The sequence below is a fragment of the Thamnophis sirtalis genome, unplaced genomic scaffold (genome assembly GCF_051295495.1).
Source record: "Thamnophis sirtalis isolate CommonGarterSnake01/CBP01778 unplaced genomic scaffold, rThaSir2_p1.2 scaffold_15, whole genome shotgun sequence".
In the NCBI taxonomy this organism is placed as follows: Eukaryota; Metazoa; Chordata; class Lepidosauria; order Squamata; family Natricidae; genus Thamnophis; species Thamnophis sirtalis.
In genome coordinates, this window is record NW_028261395.1 from 18,393,927 (window position 1) to 18,416,166 (window position 22,240).

The 22,240-nt window shown below is 41.2% G+C and overlaps 1 protein-coding gene and 1 long non-coding RNA gene across 4 annotated transcripts in view; one reads left to right on the forward strand and one right to left on the reverse strand.

The window, feature by feature from the left end:
- The window catches only part of USP54 (ubiquitin specific peptidase 54), a 107,055-nt gene that overhangs the window by 47,547 nt on the left and 37,268 nt on the right, over window positions 1-22,240 (reverse strand). For 2 of the 3 annotated variants that reach the window (XR_015695105.1, XM_087701864.1), the window contains exons 4-7: window positions 11,483-11,617; window positions 5,637-5,750; window positions 5,437-5,519; window positions 2,205-2,310 (exon numbers count right to left, since the gene is read on the reverse strand). Coding sequence is in view for 1 of the 3 variants with exons in the window: in XM_087701864.1 (XP_087557990.1) it covers window positions 2,205-2,310; window positions 5,437-5,519; window positions 5,637-5,750; window positions 11,483-11,617 (438 nt within the window). In the remaining 2 variants the exon portion in view is untranslated. Of the gene's footprint in view, window positions 1-2,204; window positions 2,311-5,436; window positions 5,522-5,636; window positions 5,751-11,482; window positions 11,618-22,240 lie in introns of those variants that run through there. The other variant, XM_087701865.1, reaches the window with a different exon arrangement.
- Window positions 9,549-21,308, forward strand: LOC148042514 (uncharacterized). The gene is made up of 3 exons (XR_015695106.1): window positions 9,549-10,012; window positions 11,439-11,574; window positions 20,340-21,308. It is a non-coding gene; the product is annotated as an uncharacterized LOC148042514 (long non-coding RNA).

Below are 22,240 nucleotides of genomic sequence, written 5' to 3' on the forward strand. Positions count from 1 at the left end.
TCTGTAAGAAAACAACAAGTTCAGAGAGCATCAAAGACCCCCTCATTAAAATATTTAAAAGAGAACGATGGTAAGGGAAAGGATAATTTTGAATTAAAGACTTTTTAAGAGCATATGCATATTACAGTTAAGCTAAGTTTTAGTTAATCAGTTTGTATGTTTTCATTATGTAATTTACTCTATAGAAGTGAAATATTTGTAGTACTTTTATAAATATCACTTAGTTTTACCCATTTTGGCTTGGTTCTGGTTGGTTTCCAGCTCTGTTGAACTGCCTATTGTGTAATTCCATGATTGCATCAAAAAGAAAATACCTAAAAGGTTAACTTGCTCTCCTTATACTTTCTGCACACTGATCCATCTGCATGTCAAGGGCAGTGGGACTTTGTCCTACCCTCTCTGAATAGCTATCTCAACCTGGCCTAGCTGCAACATTTTGTAGCTGCTGTTCCAGCACAAAGAGATTGAAAGAGATTGCAATACATTTAAAAGTCAGAGAATGCACCACTTTCTAAAAAAAATGTTCTTTTAATTGGACTAAGGATTTTCAGGGTGAATTCAATCTTCAGAGTAATATATAATGATAAATCTATTTAGTATACATGTAGTCCAGTGGTGGGTCTCAAAATTTTTAGAACCTCTTCTGTAGGTGTGGCCTGCTTTGTGGGAGTGGCTTGCCAGCCATGTGACCAGGTGGGAGTGGCTTGCCAGCCATGTGACTGGGTGGGCATGGCCAACTTGTAAAATGTGGTGAAACTCACTTAACAACGCTCTTGCTTAGCAACCAAAATGTTGGCTCAGAAACTCTGGCATTTGAAGCACACAAGTCTTAAAACTGTCAAGTTACAAGACCCTTGCATCCCTAATCCTTTAGGAAAAAGACCCCCAGGGGTGTTCAAACCTGACAGCTTTAAGACTTGTGGACTTCAACTCCCAGAATTCCTCCTCTCGCTCTTCATCTTGATGATGTGTGGACGGGTGTTGGGAGGGAGCTGGAACCGGTTGGCACTGTAGATTTGTGGAACCTCTTCTATAGAAGAGGTTAGAACTGGCAGGAACCCACCCCTGACATAGTCCTTGACTAACAACCATTTGTTTAATGACTGTTCGAAGTTACAATGTCATTGGAAAAAGTGACTTAAAACCAACCCTCACGATCATCCCAGCACCGACTCTGTCACATGATCAGTCACTTTAGCACAGGTCAGTGATTCTCTTAACAACTACAATGATTTGCTTAACAACTGTAATTGTAAAATTGGGTATCTCACTTAACACCCATCTTGCTTAGCAATGGAAATTCTTGTCCCAACTGTGGTTCTAAGTCAATGACTACCTATATAGGTAGTCCTCAACTTACAACAGTTCATTTAGTTCAGTCAGTTCATGAAAAAAGCATTTGACTTATTATGAGCATTTTTCGCACTTACGACCATTGCAGCATCCCCATGGTCACGTTATCAAATTCAGACTCTTGGCAACTGACTCATATTTATGATGGTTGCAGTGTCCCAGGGTCACATCATCCCCTTTTGTGACTTTCTGACAAGCAAAGTCAATGGAAAAGCCAGCTTCACTTAACAACACTAACTTAACAAATGCAATGATTCACTTAACAACTGTGGCGAGAAAAGTTATAAAATGGGGCAAACTCTCTTAACAACATAAATTTCGAACTCCATTGTGGGAGTAACTTGCAAATTACCTGTACTGACAAATTGCATACTAAAAACCTCTCAACTCAAAAGCAACTGTCAGCTTTGGAAGGCATATTAACACAGATGCTTCCGTGCTGCCACATTCTTGTGCCTGGGAAAGCAGGAGGGAGGATTTGGTAGAAGTGGGTAGCTAAATAAAATAGCATTCTTCTTTATGGTCAAGGTCAGGGTATTCATGCATCTGGAGAAGGACTGGTTGGAGGGATGTACTCGAGTTGGGATGGTTTGGTATTGGACCGTGTGATGGACTGAGGAGTGGATGGGATGAGTTTGGACTTTTGATTTACTGAGGGAAAATCCGAAACTCTCAGATTCAGGTTTTCCCAGATGTGCCTACTCTAATAAATGGGAGCTTTGAGAAAATTCCTGTCTTGGAGTTTCATTGGAGTTGCGGTTTTCAGGAACCCTGACAGCAGCTTTCAGTGCATACTCCCCCACCCCCATTCGGGCTATTTCTTCTACTAAATATAAATGATGTATACAAACCGGACAGTTTCTCATGTCTCCCATTGTGCTGGCATTTTGTAGCAGCTCTCCAAACATATCAGGTGTCGGTTTGTCTCGTCTTTCCAGCATGCAAATGGCCTGATTGCTTTAAATGTTTTAAAAGTATAAAACAAGAAAAAAAATATTTCTTTATAAACAATATCTAAACCTGTTGCTGCTTCTTGAGATCTGTTGTGAAAGAACAGCATTTCATTTTACAGGTTCAACAAATGCGCACCTAAATAAAATCTATGCCTCAATCAATCAAGATTGGAGTGCAAATTGAACTTTAATGTCTGACATATCTCCTGGTCATTCTGTTGGCTTTTCAATTGTGAGCTGAAATTTGTGATGTATTATCTACGATGAATGCACAGCCTTTGATTTCGTCAAGTTGGCATCTTTGACTTTTGTTGCAAGTCTTTGTTCATTCTGAGCCTTTGTTTCCTGACTTCATCTGCAGATTCGGGCTAACTGCTAATATTCTGCCTTAGTTACCATATTTTTCTGAGAGTATAAGACTGAAAAGAGGCTGAAAAATTGGGTGCATCTTATACTCCGAATGTATCTTTTTGGAAGCTTTTTTCTAGCCCTAATGAGGTGCTAATGAGTGAAGCGGTTCAGGCAAAGTACGGAATTGGAAGATCACTTCACTCGTTAGCAACTCATTAGGGCTGAAAAAACATCTTTGAATATTTTTACTGCAGCATACTAATTTTCCGGTTCGTTCCAGCTGGGAGAAACTAAAGATTTAAAGACTGCCTTAAGAGGTACTTCTTTTGTCCAGTTTCTATTTTGGGGAGATAATCCTCTCAAGGGCAAGGCAAAGAGTTCCTGTGACTAGTGATTTCTATTTTTGGGGGGATAATCCCTTTAATTTAAAGGCAAGGAAGGGATTATTCCTATCGATGGATTCCTTCAGGCAAGTGTTGGGCTGGTTTGTTGATTGAGCTTTGTTACATTTTTACAGGTGTGAAGTGCTTTTGGCTGAGTGCCCAGACATCTAGTTAAGCTTATTAAGAGTTTTCCCGGCCACCTGGGGAAAGACAAAAAGTGGCAAAAAGTGTCATTTTATTATACTATTGTGTTTGCTTGTTTTTCTGGTGTTATGGGAATAAAAATGAATACCTGGTAGGTAGAACTCCCTCCCCTTCCTATTTTCCTCCCAAAAAACTAAGATGCGTCTTATACTCCGAAAAATAGTATGTTCCTCTTTCCATATTTTGTACTTGTCTTTTTTGTCTTTTAGTTTATCAGCCGTGCTTTCTTCTTAGATTTCTTGTTTTTCTTTTTAGTGGTATTGTGTTCGACTAGGCTTTTATGATCATATTTTTCAGTGTTCCCCATGCTTCTCGAGTTGTTTTTCCCTTTAAGATTTTCATCCATGAAATTTTTCTTAGGCTCTTCTCTGAGTTTGTTAAAAGCAGCTCTTTTAAAATGTAAGACACTGGCTGGATTATGTTCTATTGATTGTATTTGCATTATAGGGAATTCCAATATGACATGGTCACTCTCGCCCAAAGTTTAACTCTCTCTATCACTTCTTCTCTATTCGTAAGAATTAGATTCGGTATAGCTTTTCCTCTAGTTCTATTTTTTGGATGACAAAATTGTCAGCTAGGTTGTTAAAGAATCTGTTTGATCTCCCACTAGCTGCCGAGTTTATCTTCCAGTTGATATCAAGGCAGTTAAAGTCTTCCATTACTACTGTGGTATGTTTTCTACACACATGTTCGTTGTTTAGCAAAACATTCATCTATTTCTTCTGCTTCATTGGGTGGTCTGTAATATACTCCTATAACAATTCATTCTTTTTTCCTTTCATATTGACCAATATGCATTCTAGGAGGTTTTCATCCTTGGTTTTGTGGATTTCTATAGAGATGTAGTGAACTTTTATGTATAATGCAACTCCAGCTCCTCTTTTATTAGATCTATTCCTTTTGAATAGTTTGTATCCTTACATCAGTCCATTGTAGTCATGAGTTTCATCCCACCGTTTCAGTAATGGCAACTATACTATATTTACCTTCATGTACTTGTACTCCAAGTTCACCCTGCTTGTTCCCTAACTTTTGAGCATTTGTGTATAGGCATTTAAGTTTTTTGTGGGTCTGAGATGCACAGATAGCCAATTTACAACAGTTCATTTAGTGACCATTCAAAGTTACAATGGAATTGAAAAAAGTGACTTATGTCCGTTTTTCACAATTACATCCTTTGCAGCATCCCCATGGTCACATGATCAAAATTCAGATGTCTGGTGATTGATTCATACTTATGACCATTGCAGCATCCCAGGGTCATGTGATTCCCTTTTGCAAACTTCTGAGAAACAAAGCCAACGGGGAAGCTAGATTCCCTTAACAACCGTAAGATCGTAAAATGGAGCAAAATTCACTTATAAGATGTCTCATTTAACAACAGACATTTTGGGCTCAATTTAGGTCATAAGTCGAGGACTATGTCTTATATTTTTGGGTATATTTGTTATATTTCCTACTTTGTAAATGGGTTTTTCATCCTTCCCATCATTCCCTACTTCATTGTGTTTTTCCTTTTTTTCTTCTTCTATTTACTCCTAACGCTATATGATTAGTTATCTAGTGGTTTTTGCTTGGAATTAGGTTCTAAAGGTTTTGAAGATTACCTCCATCCTCCCTCAATTTTAGTTTAAAGCCCTAAAATGAGCCAGTCATTTTCCAAATATATTATTTCCAATTCTTGTGAGGTTCACTCCATTCCTTGCCAGTAGCCCTTCATGTAGGCAATGCAGATTATGGTCTAGGAAACCAAAGTTCTCTTGACGACACCAGTTTAGCATTTAGAAACGACACCAATGGTTCGTTTCTAAATCCTTTGCTCCCTCATTGGATATTGGCCTTTTGTTGGACGTATAGATGAAACCTCCATTTGTGCTCCTAATTCTTTAACTTTCTTCCCTAGCTGTTCATAATCTCATTATTGTTTTTAGATTCATTATTGTGTCATTGGTGTAGGAGAAGAAAGGGGTAGTAATCTGTGGGGTTATTGTGAAAGGTTCTCAGTAAAATCTTTGATTTTTGCTCCAGGGAAATAACATACTCATAAATTCTCAGGCTATAAATGAAACAGCAGGAAAGTTGTACAAGATTATGTTAATGTAGCCTTACAATAAAGGAGAATTAGCTAATCTGTTTGCATGTCCTGTCTGGTTTACTTTTTTTTTTTGTGCAAAAAGTTTGAGACTCACCAGAGTGAAGTAGTTGAAATATAATGCACCATCTGGATGAAGGGCAATGGGTCAGAAGTAGCACCACAACTGGTACAGACACACTAAATCAAATAAATAGATGATTAGATATTAACAGAAGAAAATATTATTTTGCTCATTTCCAAGTCTATTTCTTCATTTCAGGATTAATATAACTTTTGGAATTGTTTTTTTTTTACCTGTTCGAACAAGGTCATTGCAAATTTCTGATGTGAAATACAATGTGGGGCAGTGCAGATATCTTCTTTAGATTCATCTGCAATGTGGAAATGAATCCTCATTAAGAGGTTCTCCTACATCCAGGAAAACAGGAAAAGAAAATGAGGGTTAATATTTAAAATAATTGAAATTTATCATTTAGAGTTGTATGAAATTTGCTTCTAAACATTATAAAATTCATTTAAAAACTAGAAGTGACAGTTTTTGACACCAGCTCATATAGTAGATATATGACACTTATTAACTTTCTACGAAAGTAGAATAAAATATTTATTATTCATTATGTCAAGCTTTAACATTTCATTAGGTTTGGCATATATATAATGTTTTAACTAAATAGTCAAATTATACATCAATTGCTGAAGACTTCAAGTTGCTTTACTGTCAGAGTGCGCACAGTTTTATTACATAAGACAACCCAGGAGCAATAACAATAAAACTATTACCTATTGTAGGAAATAGTGGTTTTATCTACAAAAGAATATTTACTATGCATACATGTACTATAGGCAGAAGTCAAACAATCAGCATTTACTGTGGGTAATTTTACAGCAGGGAAGAACACATGGGTGGGGGAGAGACATCCTAACAGGACATCTTATTATTATACAGGCTCCTAAAGGGGTAATAGCCAGAAAACCTTGCTGACTCATTCCCATCATTACGGCAGTGCATCATTGCATCATTGTAGCAGCTGGTCAGCTCTTAAAACACTATCTTGACATTTACTGACCCTGGGAATAATATACAATTAAGGACATTGAAATTAAACAAAATAATGGCTTTGTTTTGACATTTTAAGAGCACAATAATCATATTTGTAATAAGGGAATACAGTATTGGAAACAGTCTTCCTAGGGAATTATGAAAAGTATTTTCACAACCTATTTTGTAGTATTTGTTCCCTGACATTTTCTTTTAATACAGATAGTCCTCATCAATTGCGACTGGATTTCTTTCGCTAAGTGATGTAATCATCAAGTGTCCCTCTTGCCATTGTTAACCAAATCCCAGTCAGGCAAGGCAACATCCCACTAGCTTCCCACTACCCAATTACTCTTGCAACCAAGTTGCAAGTCCCAGGTGGCTTGCAAGCAGGAAGGTTAGTGGCTGGCAAGTGGCAAGGGGCACAAGAGGGTGCAAGGAAGCACTGGCAAGGCTCAGGGATGGTGCCCAGGAGAGTGAGGGAATGCACAAGTGGGTGCGGGAGATGTGGCAAGATACAAAGAGGGCATGCAGAGGAGCAATGGGGTACATGAGTATATGTGGGAGGCACAATGAAACTCAAGAAGAGTGTGTGAGAATGTGAGGGAAATACAGGGAAGATTCAGAAGGGTGTGAATTGGTGTATGGGGTTATGCGAGGGAAGCATAAATAAATTTGAGGAGGGTACATGCTGGGTGAGAGTTGTAGTAATTACTTGTGACCTTTCCTGAAGGCTTCCCACTGACTTTCAGGGAAAACTGGCACACAAGGTTGCATATGGGGATCATATGATTGTGGAGTATTGCAACTGGTTGTAAGTGCAAGCCAGTTGTCAAGCACTTAGATCATAATAATGTGACTACACGGGTCCTGGACAGCCAGAACCTTGAGGACTGGTCATAACTACTAATTGTTCAGAACTACCTGTCTGCAAGTATAGACTCATATTATAAAGTGATAAAAAAAACTCAAAATATGAGAGATAATCAAATCAATCAGAATAGAGCTGGAAGGTATTTTGGAGGTCTTCTAGAACCTAGTCCAACACCCTGCTCAAGCAGGAGTCCCTATAAAATTTGAGACAAGTGGCTATCCAATCTTTTCTTAAACATTTCCAGTAATGAAGGCAAGTTGTTCCACTAGTTAATTTTTCTTACTGTTAGGAAGTTTCTTCTTAATTCCAGGTTGCTTCCCTCCTTGATTAGTTCCATCCATTGGCTTTTTGTATTGCCTTTTGGTGCTTTGGAAAAGTACCTCTTCTTTGTGTCAGCCCCTCAGATCCTGGAACACTGCTATCAAGTCATCCCTAGTCCTTCTTTTCTCTAGACTAGCCATACCCAGTTCCTACAACCATTCTTCATGTTTTAGTCTCCAGGCCTTTAATCATCCTAGTTGTTCTTCTCTGCACTTTTTCCCAAGTCTCAACATCATTTTTGTAATGTCGTGACAAAAACTGGATGCAGTATTCCAGGAATGGTCTTATTAAGGTTTTATAAAGCAGTACTAATATTTCACAGGATTTTGATTCTATGCCTATGTTTACGTGACCAAATATTATATTAGGTTTTTTGGCTGCTGCCGCACACTGCTGGCTCATATTTAAGTGATCGTCCAAGTCCCTCTCACAGTTACTCCTTTTGAGCCAGGTTTTGCCTATTCTGTACTTGTACCTGTCTAAGTGTAAAACCTTGCTTTTCTCCACATTAATTGGATAGAGCCCAGTGTTCAAGTTTGGATCCTGAGCTTGTCTTGTGGGATGATGGCAATTCTTCCTAGCTTGGTGTCATCTGCAAATTTGATGAGTTCCCCTTCTATTCCCTCGCCCAAGTCATTTATGAAGATACTAAGTACTAAGCCTAAGATGGAACCTTGTGGTACCCCACTTCTTACTTCCCTCCATGTAGATGTAGTACCGTTAAGGACTACTTGTTGAGTTCAGCTTGTCAGCCACTTACAAATCCATCTGGTTAGGACTACTTGTTGAGTACAGTTTGTCAGCCACTTACAAATCCATCTGGTTAGGACTACTTGTTGAGTACAGTTTGTCAGCCACTTACATATCCATCTGGTAGTGATGCTGTCAATCCCACATTTTTCTAGTTTACTAAGAAGTAAGCTGTGGTTTACTTTGTCAAATTACTGAAATATAAGTATAGTAGTGGCCAAAATTGTGGAAATCAAGAATATAATGCATTAACTTTTATCAAGGATTTGCTATTAGAATAGCAGTTATAAAGTAGAAAAATGACACATATAAAAAATGAGATATACAAAAATCACCACCGTCCAGGCCTTCCGCACAGCCCTCAAGAACTGGCTAACCCGTCAGGCCTGGGGATAATCTTATTTCGCCCCTCCCGAATGCTGAGTGAATGTTGAGTTTTATTGTCTAATTTACTTTGTGCACATTTCTTTTTTCGTATTGTCCTACACTCCCATTCCTTTTTGATTGTAAGCCGCCCTGAGTCCCCTCAGGGAAAAGGGCGGCCTATAAATAAATAAATCTACAAATCTACATTATCACCATGTCAGTTAATACTTAGCTGGGTAACCTTTATCATGAATTACAACCTTACAATGTCTTTCCATGGAGTGAACCAAACCTTTTAGTTCTGCAGCTGTTATAATGTGAAGGAAATGAAGGAAAGCAACCTGATATCAACCTAAGCAAGTTGTGCTTCCTTTTTCTGGTTATTTCGATATAACTTTTCATAGAATACAGATAATAGAACAAACTTTGTTGCATTACATTCTTGATTAAATTATCTTTCCATTGAAATATAATTTTATGATACTACTCCCCAAAAAGTGGTGTTATTAGCCATGAAACCTCAAAAATACACTTTTCCCAAAAGGTTTCCACAATTTGGGCCACTACTGTATGTTATATCCATAGCATTTCACTGGTCTACTAATTTAGTCACTTTATCAAAGAATGAAATAAGATTGGTTTGGCATTATCTGTTTTTAACAATCCATATTAACTTCTAGTACTTCTCAAACTTCATTTGTTTCTTGATGTTCGCAGATCTGTTTTTTGATTATCTTTTCCAACATCTTCCCAGGTATTGATATTAGGCTGATTGGTCTATATCAGGGGTGTCAAACTGGATTTCTTTGAGGGCCGGATCAGCATTGTATTTCTCTTCCGCGGGCCGGCTGGGGAAGGGACGGAGAAGGGTCATATGCCTTCTGCAGCAACCTGCAGGCCAAAACGGGCCCTGTTTTGGCCAGCAAAGTGCTACAGGAAGCCGTCTAGGCTGAAAACAGCTTTGGCTGCCAAACGGGTTTGGCTGCCAGAGGCACCATGGGCCGATCCTTTGCTATTTCCTTCCTTGAGTTTAACACCCCCGGTCTATAGTTTCCTGGGTCTGTTTCTTTTTTTCTTTTCGTTTTTTGAAGATGGAAACCACAAGCTTATTTCCAATCCTTGGATAGTTCCTCGGTGCTCCAGAATTTTTGAAAGATATGATACAATGGTTCTGAGATAACGTCTGCCAGCTCCTTCAGAACTCTGGGATGTAATCTGGCAGGTGATTTATATTTATCAAGATCAGAGAGGTATTCTCTTACCATTTTCTTGCTTATTTTAATTTTTATTAAAAGTCCTTCTTCTACAGTTATGTTTTTGGTAGGTTGGGTTATAGTTTCTTTTTGTGTGAAGAATGATACAGAAAGTGAATTAAGCAGCTCTGTTTTCTCTCTACTGCCTGTTACTTCCTTGCCATCTTCTCTTTTGCAGCACAGGTAGTCTATCATCAGCTTCTTTCTTTCCTCTGTTGTAGTTTGCTTGCATCAGATTTCAGCTTGCCAATCTCATTTTCTAGTCTGATCTTCTATTTTGGTGGTTCATTGTTTGGTTTTCAACCCAGATATTCCCCTATACTGCAGCTGTGTTGTACATTAGTTGGACTGTTTCTTGCAGTGATGTTGTCCTTGTATTTGATATTTCAGTGTTTGCATCTGTTAATGTTTATGCTTGCTTTTTCTTTGGACAAAGCTTCAAAGCAAGCAGCCTTATTGTGATGTTTTTGTGCTGTTCTAGATACTCAGTTATTTTTTGTTTCAGTTCTTCCACTTCTTTAGTTAGAGGGCTTTGTACTTTCTGAGGCAGAGAACCTCAATGAGGAGGCAGAGAATGCCAATTATTTTCAAATGAAAATAATTCTATATCTCTACCGGGTTCCTCTACTCCAACTCCCCCTGGTTTGTCTCTGCAGTCTGAGTTACTTCCGGCAAGGCTTTGATTTCTCTGCCCTGGGTAGACCTTTGCAGTTCTTCCAACTCTGTTTCTGTGAAAAATTTATTTTGTATTATAAATCAATGTTGATCTGCTAGCCTCCATTTTGTTATTTCTGATTCTGGATATTGTTCTTTCCAGAACTGGTGCATTTGTTTGAAATATCCTCTTCTTGTAATAACAGATCATTATTTCTTAGTTTTCAATCACTGTGTATTTGTGATGGGAAAACATATTTTCTTAGTTCTGCAGCTGTTGGCTCTGGTTGCTCAACCAACAGTCCTGAGGCCTATTTTTCATCAGATGTCCAGGAACTCCAACATCTAGTTTAATCCTTGTTAATCTGGGCAACCAAGCTGGTTATAGATTTCTGTAATTTACGTCTCACCATATTTTTTATGGGAGAGACACTCTTTGTCTGACTTCTTTGATAAGAACATCTAGTATGGCTGAATCTCTGGTATAGCTCTCATCTTCCTCAGAGCACACAAGCCCACAATCACATCAAGGTAGTGCCTCACTGGTGTGTGTGTGTGTGTGTGTTATTGTTATTTGTTGCTTGCTGCTTATCTCGCCATGGCGCTTCTCTAGGCAGCTCACAACCCAAAAAATTCCAAAAAAATAAAAAGGAAGATTAAACAAAATGAAAGTAAAATGGAACAATAAAATAACCAAGGAAAAAGAAAACAAAGAAAAAGAGAACAAGGAAAATATACCAATATGATTAGTAAAAAAAAAAGTTTGGTTTTTGGGGGGAGGAGCTTCACTGTTGCTTCCTCAAACACTATAGCTTTTACTAATTTAGCAAAATGCACAGTTGTTTTTTAGGATTCATCAGTTTTCTACCACTTTTATACTCACAAAGCATTCTGCAGCATCATCCATAATGCCCAGCTGGAAACGCTGCTCATCTTGAAAGGTCTTTGCAAGAGCACTACGAAGAGCATCAGAAGGTAACACTTTGTCATTGCTGCACTGGAACTGGTTAAAGATACCCTAGATGGATAAAAACAGAAATTTTAAAGTGCTCAAATTATTTTTACCCTACTGACAAAGAACCAAACATATGTATGTTTGCCCAACTTTTAACATATAGACTGCTCTTGCCATTCTGGGAGGATGGAGAATAGCTATTTACTATCTATGTAAGATCTCTTGAGATACTTAAGCTAACATAGATGTTTTACTAAGGCCAAATATATACAATTCATTTAATTCCTTCACAGGATTCTGTTTCTAATCCTATGGAACCCATTGCTGTTCTTTATTCTAGTTTCTCTAGTCCTTTAAGTTATGCAGAATAGGCCACAATAGTCAATATGGAGTCCTCACAATGCATATGTCAACTGTCTGCCTAGTGAACCCAAAATAAAGAAACACTCTTGGGAGCTTTACATTCTCAAAAGTAAAACATTATTGGATATAACATTTTGGAAGAATCAAAACTAGCTCTAGTTTTCCGGCACAAATGCTTGCCTAGTTAAACAATAGCTTCCTTTTCTCCCCACCAATTATGAGACATCCCTTTGTTATGGGAACAGTCCATCTCTTTCTCAAGCACCTACAATGGTGACCTTGATGGTTGCCAGACTCTCATGATCCATGCACACATTCCCAGCATTCTAATTCCCCTTTCCCTCCCTCCAGTTCAAATTGGCAAGTTGAAAAACATTAAGGTTTAAAATAAGCAAAGCAGTTATAGTAAATTTTGATAGCATAATAAAAAAGAACTAGCCTTCCCATAAGTTGGGTACTATACTTCAAGTACCTCAACTTGCATTTGTCTTCTTTGAGTCAGACCACATTGCTTATGTATATTATTCATTCTACTTTTTCAACCAGTCAGTAGTCTTTGAATTGCATTTCTGTCTTTTAGGGTATTACACATTGCACCCAATTTACTATTATCTGCAGATTTGTTTAATTTTTTTAAAAATAAAAATAAAAAGTAAACAAGTATAAAGACTAGTGAACTTGATGAGATGGCTAAATTGACCTTTGACCATATGGATTTGGGGAAATTACTCTACTGGTGAAATCAGTAAGTACTTAAAAGGGCACAAACTATAATTAACAGGAATTGACTAAACCTCATGAAATTAAAAAAAGGAACAAGACAAGGATGCCTGCTTTCACACTGTTATCCATTGTGGCCCTTAAAGTTTTGAACATAGACAAGGGACATGATGAGAAAACAGCTGATGTGAAAAAAAGAAGTACATAAATTAAGGACATTTTCTGATAACCTGGTTTAATTTTGGAAAATCTTAATGGAAGGAATAGGAATAAATGATTTTGATGTGCTGGTTGGTGTCAGCCTCTGCTTTGCTACTGCTTTGGCTGCCATTGAAACGGGGAGGGGGGGGCATGGTATTTGGGAGGGGAATCATTGATGTGCTGGAGGAAGTTTCTAGACACTGAACTGACCACCTTACTGCGCATGTGGAGGAGGAGTGTTTCCCGCCAAGGCCAACGGTCCAGCATTCCATCCAGGTGATGCCTTTCGAAGTTATCTCACACCTGACATTTGGAAGAATTATGATTGGACTGTGCACGGGGATGCCAAGGGGAGGGGAATGAATTATACAATATGTTATTCGCTTTCGCGCCTAATTAACCAGACTTAGCTTAGCTTTGCAACTGTTCATTTATGATTAGTAAAAGTACACTTGATTTCAATACAAATGGAGTCCAGTGGCTTTCTTTCCTGATTACTGAATGAAGTGCTGCTGACAATAAGCTAAGTCTCATTTTTCACCCATCCCGGAACTAAAACCTACCGAGGGGGGTGCCCTTACAAGAAGAAAAGAAATGTCTTTGCATGTGAGTGACCAAGAGGAAGAAGAGGGGGCAACGGCAGGACCATCTTTGACCGAAAGGCTGGTGGGACTAAGAGTGGAAGAGCCTGCTGTTCGTCCCAGATGGACTTTGAGTGTGGGACAAAAAGTGGAGTCTGAGGAATTGGATGCTGGAGTCACGAGAAGGAGACCAAAGAAAAGGTCAGCGGATTGGGGTGACTCTGGGGAAGAGGATTACAAGCTTTCCCACGCCATGAGACTCCTCAAAGAAGCTTGGACTAAACGCAGAAGCCGAGAGAGAGCAGTGGAAAGGGAGCCGGCTGAAGATCTTGAGCAAAAGTTCTCGATGCATAGTTTAAGGGAGGGTGAAGAAGCCGAGGGGGGTTGGGCGCAAGAAAACCCAGAACCAGCCTCTCCCCCTCCAGCTAGGGCCGCTCAAAGAGCGGGGGGGGGGGGCAGGCGACGCTGAATGGCAAAAGTCCCTCCCTTAACCATAAAATATGATGGAGACCCTAAAAGTCTTGGGCTTTTTATAATTCAGGTCTGGAATTATATGGAAATCTATGGACCTGATTTAGAGACAGATGAGATGAAAGTGAGGATGGTGTTGATCTCCTTAGAGAAGAAGGCAGCCGAATGGATGGTGGGCCTACACAAATGCAATTCCCCTCTCCTGAGGAATTTTAATGACTTTATGGCAGCCATGAAGAGGAGGTTTGATGACCCATTGACCGAGAGACGCGGGCGCCTGAAATTTATGGCTCTGAAACAGGGGGATAAATCGGTGCCAGATTATGTCCAGGAATTTCAACAGTTGTCAGCCTATATGAGGGGGTGGTCGGAAGACGCTTTGCTGGATCAATTCGCTGAGGGATTGAATGAAAAAATATACCAACAGTGCATAAACAGACGCATTCCCCGCCGTGTAACTGCTTGGTATGAACACGCGGCAGACGCTGAGTTGGATTTAGCCAGGCTTCAATGCATGAAGGAGGGAGAGGCGGAGAAATCCCCCCCAGCAGCTCCAAAAGCCCCCCTCCGCCCCAGGAGTGAGGGAAAAGGGGGTTTCACTGGCAAAACCAAGCCTTTCAAGTGCTTCCGATGTGGAAAGGAAGGCCATCGCGCCGTGAATTGCTGTGTAAAATTGGCTCAGACTGCTCCACCCCCTCGCCGCAAAGAGGGAAGAGCAATAAAGGCCCCGAGCAAGAAGAGAGAAGCTGCGTTCGACGCTGAGAATGTTCCCCAGCATTTCCAGCGGGAGGAGGAGGGTGGCGTTAGCTCCAGCTCGTCTGACAAATTGGATGAGGAGCAGTCTCATTGCTGGGTAAGTTCCAGAAGGGGCCCCATGCTTATCCCAATTGAATTAAGAGTGCCATCTTCTGGCGCGACTGAGGAACATTTAGCTCTCCTTGATTCTGGCTGTTCTCGCTGCATGATAAGTCCTGAAATGGTGGAGAAACTTGGCTTAAAATTGAGGACTTTGAAAACCCCTATTGTTTTTTGCCAGATTGATGGTTCTATTGCAGGAGGTGGTCCTGCTCATTTTTCTACTGAGCCCATAGAGATGAAAATGGGGACCCATCAAGAATTAATAACTTTTATTGTGGCACCTGATATGGACCGACCCCTTATCTTGGGACTCCCCTGGTTTCATAAGTGGAACCCTCGCATTAACTGGAGAAAGGGGTGGTTACATATTCGCACTAACATACCCCCTGAACTGGAGTTGAGACTCCAGATCCTGCTGATACTAGCCCCACATTGGCAGCCAGGGGGCAGGAGAAGATCGAAGGGGAGGAGAAAATACCAAAGGAATATTGGGATCTTAGGGGAGTGTTTAGTGAAAAATCTTCTGATAAACTCCTCCCCCCACAGGCCCACTGATTGCACCATTGATACTTTGCCTGGGGTGAAGCTTCCCAAGCCCCAAATATATTCAATGTCCCTTAGGGAAATGGAGGAAATGAGAAGATTCATTGATAAGAATTTGGAGAGGGGGTTTATTGAACCGGCGAGACCCAAGGTGGCGGCTCCTGTGCTATTCAGGGAGAAGAAAGATGGCTTTCTTCATTTGTGTGTTAATTTTAAAAACCTGAACAGGATATCAGCTCAAAACCTCTCTCCGTTACTACTGATGAAGGACATGCTGGCACAATTGGGGAAGGGCCGCATTTTCACTAAGTTGGACTTGAGGGAAGCGTACTATAGAGTCCGTATTAAGGAGGGAGACGAGTGGAAAACAGCTTTCAACTGCCCCCTTGGCTGTTTCCAATTTCGTGTGATGCCGTTTGGCCTACGGGGGCGCCTGCGGTCTTCATGCAGTTAATTAATGAGGTGTTACACGACCATCTTTACAAAGGCGTTATCGTATATTTAGATGATATCCTTATTTACATGGAAACACGTGAGGAACACGTAAAACTGGTTCGTACCGTGCTGAAGAAACTTCGGGCCGCTGAGCTTTACGCTAAATTGTCCAAATGTGAATTCCATCAGGAGAAGGTTGACTACTTGGGCTATCGTATCTCCCATGCGGGCGTTGAGATGGACCCCGCTAAAGTAAAAGCGGTCACTGAGTGGGAGGCTCCTCGTACACGCAGAAATTTTGGGGGTTTGCCAATTTCTATCGCCAGTTCATCCCCTCTTTTGCTAAGATAGCTCTTCCCATAACTAACCTTTTGAAGTCCAAAGGGGGGGGGGCGAAACCCAAGCCTAGCAAGCCGTTGGATTGGACCATGGAATGTCAAGCTGCCTTCGAGAAGTTAAAGCGGCTTTTTGCAGAGGAACCAGTCCTCAAGCACCCAGACATGGACGCGCCTTTTGTGGTTCAAGCTGACGCCAGCGACGTGGCAGTCAATGTTCCCTCTAATTTTTTTTCAGTGTGAGCAGAAAAGTATAGTGTTTGAGCGGCATATTTTCATGCCTGAGCACCTGAATTTTTTTCACAGATGCCACCTAAGACAACAACAAAATCAGTATTATTTGAAACTCAAAGTTATGTTTATTCAAGGTACCCGCTTAATTAAAAGTGTTATATAATATCAGTATCACTTAACAACGCTCCTGCTTAGCAACCAAAATGTTGGCTCAGAAAGTCTGGCATTTGAAGCACGCAAGTCTTAAAGCTGTTGTTACAAGACCCTTGCACCCCTAAACCTTTAGGGGAAAAAAACCCCAGGGGTCTTCAAACGTGACAGCTTTAAGACTTGTGGACTTCAACTCCCAGAATTCCTCCCTGAGGGGAATTATATATTTGGACTGTTTCATAGTTACATTAGAGAACTACAGGGCGGGGCATAACCTTTTCCTAGGGGGTCACAGCAACACTTGTAATAACAACACAAATAATTCATACACCATTCGAAAGCCCATCAAAAACTGAGTTTATTGACACGATTTAATAGTCAGTATGACCACCATTAGCCCTTCGAACAGCATTCAAACGAGGTGGATAAGAACACAACAAATCTTCAAACAGTTCCGTTCGATTTTCCAGATTTTTCAACACAGTTTCCAAATTCATTCTCAAAGTTTCAACCGAAACAAATTTAACATTTAATAGCTCATTCAATTCAGTTTTTTATGGGCTTTAAAATGAGGTGTCGTGGAAGTTGTAAACTGCTGTCGATCTTGCTGTGACCCCCTAGGAAAAGGTTATGCCCCGCCCTCTGGAAAATCGAACGGAACTGTTTGAAGATTTGTTGTGTTCTTATCCACCTCGTTTGAATGCTGTTCGAAGGGCTAATGGTAGTCAAACTGACTATTAAATCGTGTCAATAAACTCAGTTTTTGATGGGCTTTCGAATGGTGTATGAATTATTTGTGTTGTTATTACAAGTGTTGCTGTGACCCCCTAGGAAAAGGTTATGCCCCGCCCTGTACATTGTTAGAACTTAGCACAAAAGATACCTTTTATCTGAAAATCCAAATAGAGTAAACCTGCTATTATCCCAGAGCACTAATGTCATTTGTCCCAATCTGTTTTACGAGTCTGTATTAAAATAGATAGAAATATTTTCACTAAATTGTATAGATCTATATTTCAGGAACCTATCAGAAGTTAGGGCAAGATAAGAGTGGAAGAATGAATTTTGTTGCAGGTCATGGGGATTTTTTCAGCATCTTAAAAGTGGAGCGCATGTGCATTGAACCAGCAATACCCATTTAATAACAAAAGGAAATGGCTGAATTAAATTTGGTAAAGTTGCAAGCGAGCTGTAAAAAGCTTGTGGTTTTTAAAATCATAGAATCAGAAGGGATACTGGAGGTCTTCTAGTCCAGCCCCTTGTCCAAGGCAGGAGTGTTTATATCATCTGAGACAAATGGCCGTCCAGTCTTTTGAAAACCTGTAGCAAATGAATTAAGATTTCATTGATTTTAATTGTTCTTACTGTCAGATTTCTCCTTATTTCCAGCTTGAGTCTCCTTCTGACAAGTTTCCATTGGTTCTTGTCTTGTCCTCAGGTGCTATTGCTGCCGCCTCCTCCTCCTCCTCCAACAGCACCAACACATTTGCTGCCCAGCGCTGCGGCTGAGGTGAAGCCGCCAAAGCTCCTGCTGGCGCCCCCGCAGGGTTGGGAGGAAATCCGGCAGTACTGTTGGAGGAGGAGGAGGTGAACCAGCCTGCCACCACCGGCCACCGCCAGCCCCGCTGCTCTTCCCGCCCCCTTCCCAGCCCCACAGTCCAGCGGACGCAGCAGAAGCAGCCCCGGGGCTCCGCTGCCGCTCCCCGCATTTTCTGGATGGGGTCTCGCAGGAAGGAATCCCCCTTTGAAGAGCCGTGCTCTTCAAAACAAGTCTGGGGAGGTCCTTTGCAGGCGGCCAGTTGTAGCCGCCTGCAAAGGACTTCCCCACGTTTACTTTACAGAAATCTCTGCGCGGCAGTTAGAAACTGCTGCGTGGGGGTTTCTTTCCACGTGTGCGGCCGCACAGCCGCGCACCTTAGAGGAAACAGTGGGGGCAGTGGGGGCCGTATTGCTTCAAGCCAATAGTCAAAGTTACTTAAAACCCTGCGCATACACCTCTTGCAAACTAACTGACACGGAGAGACATTGGGCCATTTGGGAGAAAGAAGTGTTTGCTGTTCATTGGGCTTTGGCCACTTGGCGCCATTTTCTGGAAGGCGCCAAACACCCATTCGAGGTATGGACTGACCATAAGAATTTGGAAGCTTTGAAGACTCCCAGAAGATTTTCTCCTAAACAGATGCGCTGGGCTCGGCATTTTAATCGTTTTAATTTCACCCTGAAATACATCCCAGGGGGTAAGAATTTTATGGCTGATGCTTTATCCAGGCTTCCTCAGTACAACTGTTCTAAACTCAGTGTGGTCCAGCCTGTCATTCCCACGACGAGCCTCGCTGCTCCAGTTGTTACTAGGAATCAAGCACGTTCTAAAGTGGAGATGTCCCAGGACTTTCTTTCCAATCTCAAGAAAGCCCTCCCTGATGATGATTGGTTCCGGCAGCACGTGAATGAATGTACTATGAGAGATGAGTTGCCCTGGATTGGGCAAAACTTTACGTTCCTGCGTCTCTTTGACTAATTGTTCTTCAGCGAGCTCATGATTCCCGAATGGCAGGGCATTTTGATTTCGTTAAAACGTTTCATCTCGTCAAGAAACAGTTTGGGTGGCCTTCTTTGAAAAAGGACATTGAACATTATGTTGCCAGTTGTCCCGTTTCTGCTGCTGCTAAACGGCTGCCGGGGAAACCGCAGGGATTGCTCCAGACTGTAGCTCGCCCTGTCGCCCCTTGGAAGGAGATCTCTATGGATTTCATCGTCGAACTTCCTGAGAGTCAGAGACACACTGTTATCTGGGTTGTTACCGACTTGTTCTCCAAGCAAGTCCATTTCATCCCTTGCTCCAAGATTCCTTCTGCTAAGACTCTTGCTAAGATGTTCATCTCCCACATTTACCGCTTGCATGGGGTGCCCGACCGCATTATTTCGGACAGAGGTGTGCAGTTCACCTCCATTTTCTGGAAAGAGTTTCTGAAGCGGATTGGCTCCGCCCAGGGTTTAAGCTCCACCCACCACCCTCAGACTAATGGGGCTTGTGAGGACTAATTCTGTTCTGGAACAATATTTACGTTGTTTCATCAACTACCAGCAAGATGATTGGGTGGATTTGTTGCCGCACGCGGAGGTGGCTTACAATAATTCTGTGCATAGCAGCACTGGGTTCACCCCTTTCCGTGTGGTGTTTGGCCAGGATTTTGTACCCATTCCTGAGGTTCCTCGTGAGCAGCTCCAAGTATCGTCTCTGTCCAAGTGGAGTGATCGCCTTCGGCGTGTTTGGCCTTTAGCTCTCCAAACTTTGGACGCTGCACATCGCGCCCATAAGAAACAGGCTGATAAGAAACGGACGAAGCCATGTGATTACAAAGTTGGTGATCAAGTTTATTTGTCCACCAGGTTTCTTCAGACTCCTCAAAAGTCAAAGAAAGTTGGGGCCTAAATATGTTGGCCCATTTCCCATTATCAAGATCATCAATCCTGTTTCTGTTCGGCTGCAGCTGCCTAAACACCTAAACCGGGTTTACCCTGTTTTTCATGTTAACCGCATAAAACCTGTTTCCACTTCATCGTTGCGTCCGCCTCTTCCTCCACCACCCGCTCCGCTTTTGATTGATAGTGAACAACATTTCGAGGTTTGCGAAATTTTGGACTCTCGTAAACGCCGGAACTGTGTCCAGTACCTGGTGGCTTGGAAGCATTTTCCCCCCTCTCACGCCGAATGGGTTGACGGGTCCCATGTTCGGGCCCCTCAGTTACTCTGCAAGTTCTATTCTACTTATCCTGACAAGCCCTGATTTGGCCAGTTTCCTAAAAAAAAATTCTCTCTTTTCTCTCTCTCTTCCTCTCCCCTTTTTGTGTCTTGTTGTTCGTCTGTTTGTTTGTGCTTTATCGTTTCTGCAGGTCTGACCGCCTTTTTCTGGAGGAGGGCCAGATGTCAGCCTCTGCTTTGCTACTGCTTCGGCTGCCATTGAAACGGGGAGGGGGGGCATGGTATTTGGGAGGGGAATTATTGTTGTGCTGGAGGAAGTTTCTAGACACTGAACTGACCACCTTACTGCGCATGTGGAGGAGGAGTGTTTCCCGCCAAGGCCAACGGTCCAGCATTCCATCCTGGTGATGCCTTTCGAAGTTATCTCACACCCGGGAGAATTATGATTGGACTGTGCACGGGGATGCCAAGGGGAGAGGAATGAATTATACAATATATTATTCGCTTTCGCGCCTAATTAACCAGACTTAGCTTAGCTTTGCAACTGTTCATTTATGATTAGTAAAAGTACAACTTGATTTCAATACAAATGGAGTCCAGTGGTTTTCTTTCCTGATTACTGAATGAAGTGCTGCTGACAATTGGAATAAAATGAGAAAATGAAGATGTTAAAAAACAGGAGGGTGAAAGTTCAAAAAGAATTAATTGAGAACAAAGTAAAATATCTACATGTTACATGACTAATATAACAATATGTTATTTCAAAATAATTATGTTAAAGTATGGAATGGAATTAAGAAATATGTATTACAATGGCAAAAAATAAGGCCTTAGAATTGTAATGTGTTCCAGTCCAATGTCCGATGTTTGCCATGTGTGGCCTCAATTTCCTTCTGATGGCTGTCTTGAAGTTGCTGTTCCTGTAATTGGTAGCAGCATATTTTTCTGGAAGCATAAAACTGGCAAGTCGGTATTGAAACATTCAAATTCTGGATTCCTGCAGAGGGCATTGGCATGTTTGTTTTTGGCTTCTTGCAATGTATGTAATTTAAAATTAAAATGGGAGAAGAGCAACCACCAAATTTGCCTTTGATTCAATTTCCTATTTTCTAAAGATGCTCAAGATTCTGGTAGGTAGTTATGTGGGTTTTTTTTACTCTCCAGCATATGGCACCAGGTTTCAAAAGCAGATTTCATTGCTAACAATTCTTTATGCTAAATGGAGTACTCCCCCCCTCCAGATGTATTGAGTTTCTGGGAATAGTACCCACAAGGAAATAAAGTGGAAGAGTACCCATCTGCCTGTGTCAGCCATTGAACATAGACCAGACTAGGAAACCAAAATCATGCAGGCCAATATTAATTTGTAGACATACAGTAACAGACTCTTATAAGTCTGAATGTGCTTCCCCCTTCTCCTACATTTATCTTTGTGAAAAATAGGGAGAGTCTTCTGAAATGTTTTCTAGTTCTATAGTTACAGTTCTACACTAGACTCAAATTTCTTCTATCTGCTCATAGTCTTGGTAGTAGCTCTTCCTCCTGTCCCTCAGGGGCATTTTATTTCCTGTTATAGCCTGGAATCACCCTACACCAGAGGTGGGTTCCTCCCTATACGGTCCGGTATGCCAGAAGAGGTAGTGCTTTGTCAGAAGCTTTTTTTAAAAAGGTTTTTTTTTCCCCTGCCGGTTCAGGCAAGAGGAAAAAAAGCTTTAAAACGTGAGAGAGAGAGAGAGAGAGAGAGGGAGGGAGGGAGGGAGGACGAAAGAGAAAGAAAGAAGGAAAGAAGCTCACTTTTCTGCCGGGAAAGTTTTTTTCCTTTCAGCAAAGGAGAAAAACAAATGCTGTCACTTTAAATCGGAACTGAGCATGCCTGGCTGTGGAATTCTGGGAGTTGAAGTCCACAAGTCTTAAAGCTGCAAACTTTGGAGTCCTGCTTTAAATTAAACAGCTGCTCAGATTTGCAAAGCAACATTCAGCAGTTATTTTGTGGGGGGGGAGAGGCGGTTTGCTTCCCACAGAGAGAAGTGAGAAAGAAAGAAAGAAAGAAAGAAAGAAAGAAAGAAAGAAAGAAAGAAAGAAAGAAAGAAAG